At 42.1% G+C, this 17,814-nt stretch overlaps 1 protein-coding gene across 1 annotated transcript in view; it reads left to right on the forward strand.

Moving 5' to 3' along the window:
• RYBP (RING1 and YY1 binding protein) overlaps nucleotides 1-16,993 on the forward strand; it is an 84,383-nt gene extending 67,390 nt beyond the window's left edge. Inside the window, exons 3-5 of the mRNA XM_027042482.2 lie at nucleotides 12,198-12,374; nucleotides 12,471-12,569; nucleotides 13,006-16,993. Of these exons, the coding sequence (XP_026898283.1) occupies nucleotides 12,198-12,374; nucleotides 12,471-12,569; nucleotides 13,006-13,258 (529 nt within the window). The 3' untranslated portion in view covers nucleotides 13,259-16,993. The remainder of the gene's footprint in view (nucleotides 1-12,197; nucleotides 12,375-12,470; nucleotides 12,570-13,005) is intronic.
• Nucleotides 16,994-17,814: the final 821 nt, after the last annotated feature.

A 17,814-nucleotide genomic window follows, 5' to 3' on the forward strand; every position in this document is an offset into this window, starting at 1 on the left:
ATGTTTAGTGAATTTCAAAACAAAAGCCAGAATGCCAGACGTGAAACTGGGAAAGGAGACAGCACAAGGTATGCCATGTCTCTGCCCCTTTATTCAAATGAAGTTTGAGAGGTAGAGGATGCTGGCCCAGAAATTAGGGATTAGATGCCTGTTTGGGCTTTCCTCTAAAGGGGGCTGGTGAAGAGAAGAGTGTTGCTACCACACCTGTAGTCACATGACCAATGGCTCCGGTGATAGGCTGCCTCCAGTATGAGTAGTATTCCCTAAAACACTTACTCAGACCAAATCCTCAGCAAGCAAAAGACCTTTTCAGTCTGAACATTGAAGTCTTTTGCTGTAGAATAAAATTCATGTTGAAAATAATGAATGGAGGTATCAAAAAAAAAAATTCACTTAGGAACCCTTGCTGGGCTCAGTGACTTGAGCATCTGACTCTTGATTTTGGCTCAGGTCACAATCTCAGTTCTTGAGATTGAGTCCCATCAGGATCTGTGCTGACAGTGCAGAGCCTGCTTGCGATTCTCTCTCTCTCTCTCTCTCTCTCTCTCCTCTCTCTCTCTCTCAAAATAAACATTAAAAAAAGGAGAGATTCAGTTAGCTACCTTCAAAGAAGGTCCAGTTTAAAAACAGTTTAGGAGGGGCGCCTGGGTGGTACAGTCGGTTAAGCATCCCACTTCAGCCAGGTCACGATCTCGCGGTCCGTTTGTTCGAGCCCCGCGTCAGGCTCTGGGCTGATGGCTCGGAGCCTGGAGCCTGTTTCCGATTCTGTGTCTCCCTCTTTCTCTGCCCCTCCCCCGTTCATGCTCTGTCTCTCTCTGTCCCAAAAATAAATAAAAAACGTTGAAAAAAAAATTAAAAAAAAAATAAAAACAGTTTAGGAAACATTTTTCCTTATATAAAGTCAACTAGTACATTCTTTGTCAGTGGGCTTGCTTTTGGAAAGATAGCTGTGGGAGATCTAAAGGGCATATTTATTATGGGACATTTACTTAAAATATTTGGATGACCACAATAAAATTGTTATTTTAGGCACCACAGGGGAGAGGAAATGGAAGGAAGCCAGATTTATAGTCTATGGTTGAAATACTTTTAAGCCCACTTCTTGAAAGTTGTTCTGATGTTTAGTAAGTTTAAAATTTTTCTTTATTTTCAAACTGTTTTTTTAACCTGCAGTTGGAGGTAATGTTGCTTTTCATGTTTCTTTTTTGAAGTTTTGCTAAGGAAGATTTTAAGCTTGAGTTATTTTAGAAGTTGCCATCTAAAGAAAGTCTCTTCTTTCTTTGCCTATAATGAAGCAGACTGGCACAGAAAAAAATAATTTGGCATGGTCCTAGGATAGCAGTTCTCAAGCTTTTTGGCCAGAGAATCTCTTGCATTGTTGATAAAATTATTATGGATCCGTGGAGCTTTCGCATCATGTTGGTTGTATCTATAGATGTTTTCCATATCAGAAATGAAAACTGAGAAATGTTTAGAACACAAAACTATACAGTTGATCCTTGAATAACACGCAGGTCAGAGGCGCCAGTCCCCCCCCCCCACCCCTGAAGTCAAATCTGCATATAACTTTTGACTCCCCCCAGAAAGCAATGACCTACTAATAGCCTGCTATTACCTTCTCTTTCTGTAACATAAACAGTTAACACATTTTATATTACATACTGTATTCCTACAATAAAGTAAGCTAGAGAAAAAACATTATTAAAATCATAAGGAAGAGAAAATACATTTACAGTACTGTATCAGGAGATCTCTGTATAAGTGGACCCGTGTGGTTTAAACTTGTATTGTTCAAGGGTCAGTTGTACAGACATACATTTCATTAGGTGTCAGAGCAGTGATGTTACATGTCATGTAATCTTTGGAAAGTGAATAGGCAAGTGATGTCTTAGAATTATTGTGGAAGTAAAAGTTACGGAAAATTATTATGGGAATAGTTTTGGCCTTCATAGGTAGACCCTCCTTAAAAAGTTCTAGAGGACCCCCAGGAATCTCTGGACCATGCTTTGAGAACTATGGGGCTAAGATACTCATTGCTCATGGGTTTGCTTATGAAATACAGGTCTTGCTTTCAAGACTCTAAACCATTTGTTGCTCTTTTACCTACTTGAATATGTTTCTGAGTTCTAGAAAAAAAGTTCTGGTGCTTGTACTTAGTGGTGGTTATTTGTAAAGTCATGTGTTTCATTCAGGGCATAAGAGACATTTGAATTTTCAAAACGGCAATTTTTAACCTGGAATAGGTTAAAATCAATTTTTAACCTGGAATAGGTTAAAATCAACATTGTTGATTCTGCTGCTTATGAATGATGCTTGCGTTCGTTCGTTCTGTTGGAGTCAGCTGTTCCTAACCAAGTTGTGTCTGGTGAGATTTGGGTAATACTGTAGATATTGCACAGTTGAAGCCTGGTAGCTTCCCCTGAAGGCGTTCTCTTTACTACAAGGGCGCCTGGGTGGCTCAGTCGGTTGAGCGTCCGACTTCAGCCCAGGTCATGATCTCACGGTTCGTGGGTTCAAGCCCCGCATCGGGCTCTTTGCTGACAGCTCGGTGCCTGGAGCCTGTTTCAGATTCTCTGTCTCCCTCTCTCTCTGACCCTCCCCTGTTCATGCTCTGTCTCTCTCTGTCTCAAAAATAAATAAACATAAAAATTTTAAAAATAAAATAAATAAAAGGAATATCTACAGCCAAAGTGCTCTCTGAAGTATGTAGAAATATTGGTAGCCATGTTGATGAGGATGCTTAGTGCTGCTGTGTTGAAGCTAGACAGCATAATTAGCATTGGGACACCAACTTTTGTGAAAGATATGTGTCTCTAGAATCCTTTTCCTAGGGCAGGGCTTACCAACTTGTCTCACTTGTAAACCTTTATATTTGCCTCCCAGTACCTGAGGAAGGGTGGTAGATACATCTGCAGCTGGAAAAGTAGTGTATATATATTACTTCTAAGGGGAATTATTTTGTTAAGTATTTATACATTCTGTGTACATGTCCTATGACAAGCTAAGTGAACTTCACCTCGTTTAATCTTCGCTTCAGCTCTATTAAATGAGATAGGGCCCCATTCCCTTTTGAGTTACTACTACTGCTGAGCTCTCCAGTAGCAGAGCCTATTATATAAAGTTATCCTAACTCCAGAGTCCATGCTCTCCTTCTCAGCTGTGAAGACGGCAGAAGGAAAGACAGACAAAGGGGATGGTTTGTTTTCTAAAAAAAAAATTTGATAGTTGGAGTCGGAATTGAGAGAAAGTTTGTTTTCTGGTACGGAGTAGAGTGGTTACCCTGTTTCAAGGATGTGTACTGCTGGGAAGGAGTAACCTAAAATGGTAGTAACTGAGACCCCCTGGGTCACTTAGTGCCTCATTCCAAAGGATGAGCCAGAGGATTTGAGAGATTTCATGAAGTCAGATATTTACATGAGAGAGGAAAGAATGGTGTGGGAGAAAAAGAACAGCAAGAAGAGATACTATTTGCAAGGCAGGGAGAAGTTAATAATGCCATACCATGTATATGATCCTAGCAAAGAAAAGTGATAGTTGACTTTTAAAAGTATCCATATTAGGGATTACCTGGGGGCTCAGTTGGATGAGCGTCTGACTTCAGCTCAGGTCATGATCACACGGTTTGTGTGTTGGAGCCCTGCATCGGGCTCTCTGCTGTCACACAGAGCCTGCCTGGGATCCTCTGGCACCGCCCCCCTGCCCTCAAAAATAAATAAACATTTTTTTAGAAAAAGATACTTTAAAATTATCCTTATTATGATGGTTGGCTTCAGTGTAGGTCACAAGGTCACATAGGTTTCTTTTCACCCTGGTGCAGCATGGCTGGAGGTTGCATCAGGAGCAGCTCAGGGGACAGCTAGGGGTACTCATCTTTCAGAGGAGAGCCAGCTAGGTCTAAGGAGTGTTCACATGGGCCTGAACAAGCCAGCGGAAAGGGTACCTTGGTCATTGGGACTAACACCTGGTACAGCAAAGTCTTGTATGTCCTGCATCAGAGAGGAATTAGGTTGGAGCTGGTTTCATCTTCCCATGGCTGAACATAACGAATATTTGCACAGTGGTCTGTTAAGATAACCTGTCCTTTAAAATAGTGGCAAACGTTGGGGCACCTGGGTGGCTCAGTCGGTTGAGCATCCGACTTCAGCTGAGGCCATGATCTCACAGTTCGTGAGTTTGAGCCCCGTGTCGGGCTCTGTGCTGACAGCTCAGAGCCTGGAGCCTACTTCACATTCTGTGTCCCCCCCGCCCCCCCCCCCCCCCGCCCCATCCCTGCCTGTGCTCTGTCTCTGTCTTTCAAAAAATGAATAAAAATTAAAAAAAATAAAATAGTGGCAAACAAAGCACGTACCTAGGAATTCCCTGGGGTTTTACTTTTAAACCAGATTATCTGCTGTGTTTCTTCATCCGTTATTCTTCATTGGGCCAATTGATCACATTGGTGATTCTTAATAATAATACTGTCCTATAACACTTGAACAAATATGAAAAAGTACAGAGGTTTTTAAGAGATTAAAACCCTTTATTTTAAAAAAGTCTTAGCCTCACATGGTGTAGCTGAAAGATCACCACATGAGTAGTCTGGAGATTCCATTTCTCTGGTCTAGTTGTTAATCCTCTCATTTTTAAAAACTGAGAATCTTAGTCTCTAAGTTACCTTTTAGAACTGTTAAAGATACAAAGTGAGGCAACAGTTGTTAAAAAAAAAAAAATACAAGTACACGCAGAGGGGGAAGAGCCCTAAAGGTAGCCTGTTAACTTGAAATCTGTTCTATACATTCGGTGTAATCCGAAAAGGAATAATAAATGGAATATTAACTTTACTCACCAACACGTTATTATCTACACTACTTACACTAATTGCATTCTGCCTGCCCCAAGTAAACATCTACGCAGAAAAAGCAAGCCCATATGAATGCTGATTTGACCCACACTAGGGTCTGTCTGCCTGCCTGCCCTTCTCCGTAAAGTTTTTCCTAGTAGCTGTTACATTTCTACTGACCTAGAAATCGCACTCCTGCTACCCTTACCCTGAGCCTCTCAAAGAGACAACTTAGCAACCATACTCACCGTGACACTACTATTAATTTCATTTCTGAGCCGTAAGTCTAGCCTATGAACGAATCCAGAAAGGGCTAGAATGAACTGAATATGATAATTAGTTTAAACTAAAACAAATGATTTCGACTCATTAGGCTTGTGATCCTTGGTGTCAAAGCTGGAATTCTAACTTGTGTTCTGTTTGCAGCATTTCTACTTTGGGTTATCTTTGGTATTAAAAAAAAAAAAAAAATACAATGGCTCAAGAGCCGGTAGGTAAAATGAATAGAAAACAGGTTGTTCTTGGGGCGCCTGGGTGGCTCAGTCGGTTGAGTGGCCAGCTTCGGCTCAGGTCATGATCTCATGGTCCGTGAGTTCGAGGCCCGCGTCGGGCTCTGTGCTGACAGCTTAGAGCCTGGAGCCTGTTTCAGATTCTGTATCTCCCTCTCTCTGACCCTCCCCTGCTCATGCTCTGTCTCTCTCTCTGTCTCAAAAATAAATAAACGTTAAAAAAAAATTTTTTTTTTTAAAAAGAAAACAGGTTGTTCTTGTAGGGCCTCTTTTCTGTACTAGGCATCAAAGCCAGGGGCCATTAGTGTGTAGTGGCCAGTGTTGTTGACCCAACATGTATATTGCCTTTGCCATAAATACAGACTGCACTGTGTTCCCAGCTGCTGTGTGGTTTTTTTGGGGGGGGGGGGGGGCATCATCAATACAAAAATTCAATCACTATGGGTGGCATAGAATCTGTCCTAGCTGGTGTAACAATATGTGTAGGATGACCTTTTGCATGTAAGGACAGGAAAATTGGTCATGTCAAGTTTCCTTTTATATTGCCATGTGGTCGGGGTGCCTGGGTGGCTCAGTTGGTTGAGTGTCTGACTTCGGCTCAGGTCATGATCTTGCGGTTTGTGAGTTCGAGCCCTGCGTCGGGCTCTGTGCTGACAGCTTGGAGCCTGGAGCCTGCTTCAGATTCTGTGTCTCCTCCTCTCTCTGCCTCTCCCCTGCTCATGCTCTCTCTGTCTCTGTCTCAATAATAAACGTTAAAAAAAAAATTGTATTGCCATGTGGTCTCTCATGAAGAATCTTGGGTCCTGATAGAAGTGAGCTAAATGGAAAAGCATTCTCACAGCTGTTAAATCCTAGAAGTTAATAGTTCTTCACCTAGCAGATCACCAAAGCAAGGAAAAGGTTGGGGAGATGTAAATGGCCAGAGAACTCAAGGACTGTATAAGCTCAGTGAAGACGATTTGGCAAGTTTGTAAAGCACCATTTTTTTTGGTTTTTTGTTTTGTTTTTTGTTTTGTTTTTTTGTTTTTTTAATGGATGAGTTGATTGTCTGATTCCAGAGCCTTTAGGGTATTTTAATCGAAAAGTGAAACACCAGATGGAATTCTCTAAGTTGGCAAAATGCACAAATGATAATTTAGGAAAAGCTGAACATAATCAAGGGAAAGATAGAATTTGTTAGAGATTCTTCTTGCTCTTTGTTGCCTGAACCACAAGACGGTGGTTTGTGTTGTTGCTTGTTAGGTAGCTTAGATATAGAGAAGTTTATGAGAAATGAGTGGTAAAATCTCAGGTTCCCCTGAGTATACAGGCAAACAAGGAAAAAGGTATATGGTAGAAACACCTCTTAAAAATATGGTTTGCCTTTAAAAAAAAGAAAGAAAAAAAGGTCTGTCTGTGCTTACCCCAGTGACATGAGTACACATACCAGAAACAATTCAGAAAGATTGTTTTGTGCTCTTACTGGGTTCATTTACTCATGTATGTTCAAACTCTGAAAATTTTCCTTTTCTAAAATTAAGGCTGTCCCTAGATGAAGATTTGCTTCACTTTTCATGGAATGGACTTTTCTGAAATATTAGCTGGGTTCTTGTTTTTTGTTTTTAAGAGAGTGTGAGCCCCAGAAAGAGGGAGAGAGAATCTTAAGCAGGCACCACACTCAGCCAGATAATGAAATAAAGAGTCAGATTCTTAACTCACTGAGCCACCCAGACACCCCTGAAATATTAAGCTGTTTTAAAAGCAAATAAATAGACATGTTTTCCTGATGATGTCTTTTACTGAAATTTCACAGCAGATTTTCATTTGTAAATGTTACTGAGACAGCAACCATAAACCCATAGGGTAATTTTTTTTTTGGTTATAAAAAAGTCTTGAGGAAGATACAGAAAACTTATTCAGTGTCAGCTTTACTCTTTTTAAAGAAACTAGAACCCCTGTTTACTATATAACACTTCTCCAGTAGTGTTTTTGTTTTATGTTGTTGTTAGTTTATTGGCTTTAGTTCAAGGCTTAGACATCAAAAGCTTAAGCCACATGTTTTGATCTATGTTTCCCACTGTATTTTGAAGGCTATTAATAGTTTATTTTAGGTTTGACAGTTGGAAAACAGATAATTTTGAAGAACCCAGACTCTGCAGCTGCGTACTGAAGGATTGACTTTCTGCAACATGTTGAAAGTTCTGCCCACTAAATGTGCTGTCTACACTGTGCGTTGTATGACACTTAGAAGATGCAGTGAGCTATGTAAATCTGTGGGAAGTAATGATTTCTCACTGATCAGCAGTATCACATAAACATGATAGGTGTTCCCTTGTTACTGGGAATGTTCCACAGGCAGTGGAAAGCATTCTTGGTAGTTTCCACTGCCCTTTTCTCTTCCCTTAGGGACAACCAAGTAGTCCTCTTGCCACAATGAGGATGACGAGGCTAATGAGGCTCCTGGCACTGTCAGTGAGTTGTCTAGCTCAACGGATTGACCTGAGGTTTTCATCCCTAGTACCTCAGGCCCAAGTCTCTCTCTCTCTCTCTCTCTCTCTCTCTCTCTCTCTCTCTCACACACACACACACACACACACACACACACACGTAGACAAGTCTGGGCTATTTAAGGCAGAGAGACTCTTTTGAGGTTACCTTCAAAATAGGAATCCACCAAGAGTCCAGATGGATTTGGGTTAAAAATCCCAGCTCAGCCACTTAATTGTTAGCCTTAGACAAGTTTATCTTTCTGGTCCTCAATCTTCTTAATTTGTAATTTGGAGACAGTCAGTTCTTCCTAGAGTTGTGCTAAATCTAGCTTCACGTTGTGCCTGTCTTGTGATGGCTGGGAAATGGATCTGCCTCTGCTACTCCAGGCACTTCGCCGTGTCTAGTCTAGAGAGGCTGGGGTGGCCTCACTGGAGTGAGGTGGGTGCAGCTCTCATGGAGATGGGGCGTCCCCATTGTCCCACATGCAGTCAGAGCATAAGCCTAGGAACCAGAGGGGACAGATGGCAGGAGCTGCCCGAGTAGTGCTGACGGGGTGGCACTTTTTTTTGGCAGGTACACACTGGTGGGCCTTCTGGTCTTCTTAACCTTCCCCTTGCAAAAAAGTTGGCTTTGCTTTTTGAACCAGTAAGTATTGGTATGCACTTGATTGAGAAAAGTACTGTGCAGCTGGTAAAAATTGGACAGGTTTGGGGCACCTGGCTGTCTCAGGAGAACTTGTGACTCTTGGTCTTGGGGTTGTGAGTTTGAGCCCCATGTTGGGTGTAGAGATTACTTAAAAATCAAATCTTTTAAAAATTGGCTAGGTTTATTTCCTACATCCTCTGTACCCTGATCTTAGAAATTCTATGGGACTTGTTGGAGAGAGAGAGTTTGAAAAAGCTGCGATAGTAATTTTTTTTTTTTTTTGGCAATAGTAATTTCAATAATAAATATTCCTCAGTTTTGGAGGGTTTTTTGTGAGGAGGGGGTCAGGTAACAACTGAGGAGTTAGGTTGTGACTTTGGAAATGGGTGACATAAAACACAGTAATACCTTTGAAACAACACAAATGTCTTTAGCAGACATCCCCTATTCCTTGCTTATTTGCTTATTATCAGATCACAAATAGCCTTGGGTCCTTGTCGTTTTCTGAGCTTGTGGCTTGGTTAACCATTGGCGGAGAGCGGCATTCACTCTTCTAGTCAGACATTCATTTTCTTAGGAGCAGGTACAAGCCATCACATGGCTGTGCATGTGTGCTGTGTATTAGGAATCACAGCTGATTTTTACCTTAGGTATATATAGATTTTTTCCTGTAGATAGTGAATCATGGTTTGCATGTGCTGAAGAATTTAGACCATGCATTTTGCTGAAGTCTTAGGGAATGCTTATCTAGCACAGAAACACACCTCAGGCACCTCACCTGTTGTCCACAGTCTGCCTGGAGCCTTGGCAAGCCGGCCTCGTTTCGGGGTACTCCGTCCTGGACACGTGTGATGTCTGGCTGCCTCACAGCTTCTTATGGTCCCCCCACTCATGCCCTTAAGGGCCATTCGTGAGATACAAGTAGCTTTCTTTTTGATGGTAGCTACACTTGGGGTGAGTACAGCATATAGAGTTGTTGAATCACCTGAAACTAACCTGGTATGTCAGCTGTACTCAAAAGAAGCAATTTCCCTTTCTCTCCGCTCATCATTAGCTCTTGTTTCTGCTAATGTTAGTGCCTGCTACTCACTGAACCGGGCACTGCTTCTAAGGTCCCTGGTTTCTGAATCTCTTCTCTGACTTCTCATTCCCAAGTTTTGCCCATAACCCCCATTTACTTAGCATCCCTTTCCTGCTTCAGAAGAATGTGTCCCCGTTCCTTTCCCAGGACTTGTCTTGATTGTACTTTCTCTCCTTTACCCCATGAATTAACCTCTCTTGCCTGCCTCCGGTCTGTTTCAGCATACAGCATGATTTAAGTCTTCTTTTCCTATAGCAGTCTCAAACCCTGCTTACCCCTTTCCGCAATGGCCAGGGCCGTGCTCACTTTCACACCACAGTTCTCAGAAGGGTTCCTATTGGCCATCTCTGTACTAGCGCACTGACTGTCCGTCCATCTTCGCAGCCTTTGATCCCGTGTGGCCTGCTCTCCTGGTGGTTGGCATTGACCTCCTTCTGGTTATCGAAGCTTGGGCCCTCTTGTTCATCCTCATTTTACTTTGTCTTTGCTATGTTCGTTTATTCTTTATTCATCCAGTAGATAACTTTATTGAGCGCCTGTCACTGTGCTGAATGACATGGTGACAAGAATGATTAAGATGTGAGGTTGTCACTGAGGGGTGTACAGTTGACTGGCAGTCACAGTACAGCATTGTAAGTGACAGAACTTTGTAGAGTGTTCTAGAATGAGACAGGCATCTCTAACTCGGATTGGATGGGCCTGGTGATTTGGCTGGCAGTTAACCTTTTATTCCTTCCCTGTGGAAGGTTCTCTTAGACTGATGTCCGGGTGTCCTTTCATGTTCTTGCACGTCAGACTTCTCTGGAATAAAATGAATGTGCTGGCTTAATTGAAATTCTCTCTCAAGGTGTAGTTTTTTCATAGTTTTTATGGTTTATTCACAGTATTAACTCTGGCTGACTTATTTTGATACCAGAGTATTGTTTAGTGTGTGGCATTTTGTTTCACCTGAATTAAACTGGTAATCCCTTTAGACAGCTGATCTGTTTGGATCCCCAGTGAGTGCTTGGGAAATGTTTGTGGTGGTGATGATCTTCTTTGTAAGTATGAACACATTCGTGCTTGCTCTTTGAAGGAGTAGAATGTGTTAGCATGGCTGCTGCTGCCTTTCTCAGAACCTGTAGAAAAAGAAAGTTACTTCCATACGGGATCCTCTGGGGGCTTAGAGTTAAGTACCTTCCTCCCTTTCTCTAGAGGTACTTCACGTCTGCGTTTGCATCTCTTACCACTGACGATATTGTGGTCCAGGCTGAGGTGTACGTGTGACTGGGTTTTGTGGTGACCACCCATGACCAAGGCCTATGTTGCTAGAGACTGATAGGAAGTTTGCTCTGAGATTATACCGTTGTTGGTACGTTTTCTGGTAAAGTCACCCTACCACCGAACAAGTACTGAAACGCTCAGAGCAAACCCAGTGCCTTCCACACTCAGGCTCACCTTGGGGAACTCGCAGGAGTGAGCTGACTGTCTCCTCCTTGTGCTGCTTTCCTCCTCATCCACGCCACACCAGCCCTCAGAAGCTCCAGGAATTAGGGGTTCAGCATGTCAGGTATCTAGCAACTGTTTTCCTGCCCCAAAATGGCAGAATTACTTAAGAAGGAAGCTTCCCCCACACACACATTTGTTTCACTCCCCCCCCCCCCCCCCCCTGCTTCCCAATGATGAGCTAGACCTAGTGTGGCTGGTTATTTTTCCCCAGCCCTCTTCTCCATCCTGGGGAACCCAGAGGGAGATGTAGGGTCTGAAGGTGATGGTTACATTGTGGCAGCCGGTCATTTCACCTTATTAACGACCCAAGGTGTTTGTTTCCTACCTTGTTCTTGGAGAAGTTACTATATTGCAAATGGCGATCTATTATATTATAAATGGAGATCTAGATGGGAAATGTTTGAAAATTAATATTGTATAGAAATAACGCATAGGCTCTTCTGTCTCCCTTTCCCATTTGGGTCTGAATGCTCCTGCATTGTGCAAAGTGTTTGGCAGCACTTAGATTTTGTAAACAATAGTGTTAAGAGCCGGTGTCAGTTGGAGATTGGCGCGGACATAATGGTTGATGGCACAATGAATGTATCACTTGTCTGAGGTTTTTTTATAGTGACTTTCAGTCTTTCACTCCCCTTGGGAGCTAGTATGAACCACAGTTACCTTTTATTGCTCTATATGTGTTGTCCATGCCAATCACAGAGCTGCAGGGGAGCAGACCGAGTTGGAATAATTAGATTGAGGAGTGAATGTCACACTTCTAATTTCATTCTCCTTTCAAGGGATTACCAGTGTCCATTTAATAAAATGAGATTAACCCTCTGCAGCAGGAGTATTTGAAAGCTGTCAGTCAGTATAATCTTGACAGCTCAAAAGAAGAAGTGCTCTCTGCACTCTTAGAAACAGTGTCATGTTTTATGGGCCGAAAGACTTTTTCTGCAAAGGGATGTGTCTGTGTGAGCACGTGTGTGTGTGTCGTTAAAGGCAGACATGCAGGAGGTGGATCTGAAAGAGGAAGAGGGTTCTACCTATTGCGTAGGAGCAGTAACGGAGAAATAACAAGTAGTGTAGTTTGCACTTGCCAGACACCGGTCATAAAATACTTTGAGAGGTTGTAAGACCAAAGCAAAAAAAAGTGAGAGAAATAATACAAAGCAAATAGTGACGTGTCTTTCCTTAAACGTTTTAGAAAACCTCGGATCAATTCTCAGCTGGTGGCGCAGCAAGTGGCGCAGCAGTACGCCACCCCGCCGCCCCCGAAGAAGGAAAAGAAGGAGAAGGTGGAGAAGCAAGACAAAGAGAAACCTGAGAAAGATAAGGAAATCAGTCCTAGTGTTACCAAGAAAAATACCAACAAGAAAACAAAGTAAGTTCCCAGCCCACTCTGCACAGTTCTCTTATTTTGCCGGTGAACTCCAGCCCTGTTTTAAATGCCTCTTTTTGTTTCCGCCCCGCCCCCCAGACCAAAGTCCGATATTCTGAAAGATCCTCCTAGTGAAGCAAACAGTATACAGTCTGCAAATGCTACAACAAAGACCAGTGAAACGAATCACACCTCAAGGTATTTGAAGCTAGATTGAAACACAGCATTGCTGCTCTGATTTACTTTGTCCTGGTCCAGAACCCGGGGCACGTTTTGTGCCTGTGAGCTTGCAAGCTAAGAAGGGGTGGGGGCAGGAGCTAGGTGTGGGCCTGTTCACTTGGAAAACACACGTGTAAATATGTGGGTTTCTTCTGTATCACTGTGCCCACACAACAGGAGAAAGATCAACCGATGATAATTTTGCATTGGTCCAAAAGCTTGGTTTAACCGGTGGTGGTTTCTGTCGCTAAAAGTTAATCAGCAGACTTTTGCTGGAAGCTCTTGGTGTGTGTGGTGGCGATTTAGACCCCTTGCCACCCACGGTGGCGTGAGGTCCGTGTGTATATTGATGGAGAAGTTGCTTTGAATCCATAGCTTATATTTAATTGGCTGTTCCCCGGGGTGTTGCTTTCAGGCCCCGGCTGAAAAACGTGGACAGGAGCACCGCACAGCAGTTGGCAGTGACTGTGGGCAACGTCACCGTCATTATCACAGACTTTAAGGAAAAGACTCGCTCCTCCTCGACCTCCTCATCCACAGTGACCTCCAGTGCAGGGTCAGAACAGCAGAACCAGAGCAGCTCGGGGTCAGAGAGCACAGACAAGGGCTCCTCCCGTTCCTCCACGCCAAAGGGCGACATGTCAGCAGTAAATGATGAATCTTTCTGAAATTGCACATGGAATTGTGAAAACTATGAATCAGGGTATGAAATTCAAATCCTCCACCTGCCCATGCTGCTTGCACCCCCTGGAGAATCTTCTGTGGACATCGGCCTCTTAGTGAAGCTGCCAGGATGATTTCTGCTTGCCATGGGCATCTGGCCACCAAGGAATTTCGCACCCTGACGATTACTCTTGACACTTTTATGTATTCCATTGTTTTATATGATTTTCCTAACAATCATTTATAATTGGATGTGCTCCTGAATCTACTTTTTATAAAAAAAAAAAAAATCTGCTGTGCACAATTTTCCATGTACATGACAACTGGTTTTTTGTTTTTGTTTTGTTGGGGGGGGCGGTGGGGGGCTGGGTGGGGGAGGGAACTTTTATTTATTGTGTTCACAGACTCCATCCTTTCAGCATATCCTTTTAAGTTTAGTTCTTTCTTCCAGTTATACTATGTACTATCAGTTTTGATATAACTATATATATATAAATATAAAATTATATATAAAGGGTTATTTGAAACCAATCCATGGCAACGCTGGTGCTTGATACACTGTGAAGTGAATACAACATTGAACAGTTACAGATCTGGGACAGTCCCTTCTAGGAAAGTGCTGAAATTAAAGTAAAATCAGTCCTACATGAAGTATGTTCCAACCCACGTGGGAACTTGACTCTCATCTGTCTAAAGAGTACTGGACGATATAAAAATATATATTTTTTACACAATGTGATCTCAGATTTCAAGACTGCTCCAGATAGCCTGCATTTGCAATGGAATAACTGACAAATCACAAATGGTTTAGTTGGGAGGGCTTTGAAGACGATTCAAAAGTAACTAAACTAGCTCCAGAATGCCAAGTATTCGTGTAAGTTCCGGTTACATGTTAGCATTGCTGTTCTTACATAAGCACTCATGAAAATATGGTATTCTGTAACTCGAATTCCATCCATTTTCCAGACCTCCACTCATGTCTGAGGTAAATCTCTTAGTTTCAGGACTGAAACTGTCTAACCTATATTTTTGGTCCATACAAGAAGCAACTCCCTATTACCACTTTGCACGTGACATTGCAGTCGTGGTTTTTGTAATTGAAGTTGGTTTGCCTTGTGTCCTCTCCTTTTCCTTACCCTGCCAATTTAGTTTATGAGAGTTCTTCTTCCTTCTTAAGACCTACTCTTGTTTGTTTTTGACTGAACCAAGGTTATCAAACGCACATCCAGTCCCGACATGGAGTATTTACAGTGTTTAGAGACATTTCTCGATTCCCTGCTGTGGGAACGTGGTGAATGGTTTAAGCATTAGCAGCTAGAATTGCAGGGAAAGTTCAGACTTCCTGCGAGCGTGTGATCTTTGTCTTTTTCAACATTTCTGTTCCCTCATTTCTCACTGTCTTGCAAAAACAAAACAAAAAACAAAGACCACTAACATGATTCCACCCCCTCCTTGTTTTTCAAATGTGTTGTTTTGCTTTGTTTGGATTTCGGGTCTCTTGCGTTTGACTCTTACGTTCATATCCACGCGGTCTGTAGGCTTCAGAGTCATTTCAAACATGGGAACTTGGTGTCACCTTCCTTTATTGATCATACTGAAGGACTCACGGGAGGGCAGCGATTTGTGATGAAGTGCCACATTGTGGGGTGAAAAACCTGGTTTGCTTAAGAACAGAAGTACCTGTCTATGGAGGCAACGAGTAAAAAGAAACAATTAACAGCTTGATTTGAGTAGCCAAGAGGAAAGGTTCCTTTCACATTTACATTAAAACTATTCGGTAGTCACTGGTGTGCCGTAATTTAAATTCTGTCCTCAAGGGTGTAGGCTGTAAAGCAGTGCTATTTGTTGCTGTGCTCCTATTCTCAAATGCATGGACAATTGTTCCCCTCTTTTTAAAATGATGCTTGTATCTGGGATGCAAGCTATGCTCTCTTTTTAAATACATTTTTAAAGTATTTATTAATGAACCAAAGGAAATCAGATGCTTTCTGTAAGCATCAGAATATATAATCCATAGTGATTTGACTATGAATTTTAAATCCACGTTTTAATATTAGTGGGATATTGCAAAGACATTCCTTCTAAAGTTTTAATATTCCTTTTATTAAGGGTCTCAGGGAGGGTAAATTAGTCAGCCATATTTATTTTCCAGAGATGTAAGGAATTGCTACGTTTTCTAATTACCTTTTTAAGAAAATTTAAATGCCACCAAACTCGTGGGTTGCACTGCTTTTTGAACCAATAAGTGTTGGTATGCACTTTGTTCAGAAACACTGTGTACTTTCTCAAAATTCGTTTCATGTAAAGTGATTGGACCCCTAGATTAGTGGAAAGAGCTGATGAACCAGCTACTCATAGGCTGCTAATTAATTCATCGCCAGTGTCTTGGTTTTTCAGTTTTGCCTCCGTGATAAAGAATAGAGGAAAGGATTGGGAGGGGTGAAGGCAGGGAGGGTTGCTTTCAAACAGGTGAGGTGAAATTGGCATTTTGCTAGAAACTGCAGCTAACACTGGGACTTCTCGACAGTCACATGCCGTTGGGCCAGTCCTCCAGCTGCTGTGGTGTATCCTGTTGAGATAGTGAAGTGGTGGGGACTCTACACTTTTAATTTCCGAAATTGAAGACATCCCTCAGGCATGTATTCTGGAAATGGAATTCCTATAACTTATGCATTTGCAGTTTGCCCTACAACTAGTAGGCAGCGCATAAAAACACTAGTGTAGTTTATAAAGATATATATTAAAAGAGGACCAGAAATACTTGGTATTCAGTGGCACAGTAAGCAGGTTATAAAAACAAAACAAACAAAAGCACAGTGTTACGCTTGCAAGTTTCCATTTGTTTTCATACCACACTCTCTATCACACTCGTGCGTGCGCACACACGACAGAGCTTCCCCAGCGTGCTCTGCTTGAGTCATGCAGTTTAAAAAAAAAAAAAGGGAAAGACATCTTGACACCCACAAAATATTCTGATCAAACCTTTCAGTTTCAATCTGGATCTTTAAAAACATTGGCAGAAGCTTCTGTGAGTTTAGTTCCACTAAGATGTCTCACCTGCCTTATCAAGACCATTCTCAGTCTACTTTTTTAAGCTACCGTATCTTAAATTATTGAAAATTTATTAATTGCTGAATATATAATAACCTTTGCTTGTATGTAACCGAAAATGGTTTAAGAGCCAACATTTAGAGTATGACAATGGAGCTGAACAGTTTTTAATGCGCAAGCAGTTCTGTTCTTGTGTATGACTTGTAACCTTAATTTACTGTGTAAAGATGGTTACATTATTTCCTTAGCTTTGTTTGTTGGAGACAAATAGAGAATGCTTGTTAAGTATGTCAAAACATAATCTTATCTTGTGAATTTTTGTTAATGTATTATACGAGCTATATTTTTCATTTGCCCAGAAAGACAGCTTGTATAACGCTTTTGGAAGTTTCTGCTCTGTAACGTCTTTAGAGCTGACGGTCTGTTAGGTTTGTTTTTTTCTTCATGCTAAAGTGTCAGTTGGTGGTTTTGTGAACTGGTCAGAAATTCACAGGTCTTAAATGTTTTGGGGAAATTTATATTGGACACTGCTCTTTGTCTAGCAAATAAAAGATGTTAATATATTCCTGTTACTGGCATGTGCACGACTATGTTATTAGAAGCCACTTTATCATTTTCCTGCTTTAAATAGAAATGTCTATTTATGAATTCTGCTTGTAGTTTTTTCACAAATAAAATAGTAAAATTTACACTGAAATCTTTATTTCCTTGTGTATAGATTTTAGCCTTAGGAAAATGGTTCCATTTTGTACTCGGATTTTTAGCTTGCGGGTTATTTCCAGTGGGAACAGGAGGCCAAGAGCGCAAGTTGGTTTAGGTGTGCATATCTCAAAGCTGCAACAGCAAACCTAACTGAACAAAAAGAACGTCCAGATTTGGGAAGAAAACCATCTTAATGTGTCTGAGCTCATCCTTTGAGATCGGTTATAGCGATTTAAAAAGATGGCGGCTGACAACGGTCAGTTCGGTGGCTCGCCACAAACTGTCAGAAGACAACCCATTTCTGGCCAACTGCAGTTAGGTAAATTGTGACTCCGATGTAAACGAAGTGCAGTGTCAGACCTGAAGGCCACACACACAAAGCTTGCCACGTGCTAGGGAGACCACTGCTGAGTGGCCGCAGCGGTCGCTGGGCCCTTCCAGAGGATACGAAAACCACTTGAAAACTCTTCAGGATGCACCCCTGATTACTCTTCTTTGTCCTGAGTTTGCACTTGGACTAGCACTGAAAGGAACACGGTGTAAAATGGTGCAGGACCCCCAACTGGAAAATGGGTTCGTCCTGACGAAAGGAAACTAAGAAAGCTGCGTTCTCCTTGGTCCTTAATTGCCGGTACGGAGTCGTCACCCAAGTCTGGCTCCTCAGAAGTCTCGGAAAGGATCTGGAAGGGTGTAAGGGCAGGGATCAGATGGCGTCTCCTGTTTCCCAGCGGCTATTGTGGCTATAGACAGGCGATTGGTTGTACCCCCTACCTCTCTGCTTTCTTTGGTGTCTGAGGAGTCCTGCGTG

The sequence above is a fragment of the Acinonyx jubatus genome, chromosome A2 (genome assembly GCF_027475565.1).
Source record: "Acinonyx jubatus isolate Ajub_Pintada_27869175 chromosome A2, VMU_Ajub_asm_v1.0, whole genome shotgun sequence".
NCBI lineage: Eukaryota > Metazoa > Chordata > Mammalia > Carnivora > Felidae > Acinonyx > Acinonyx jubatus.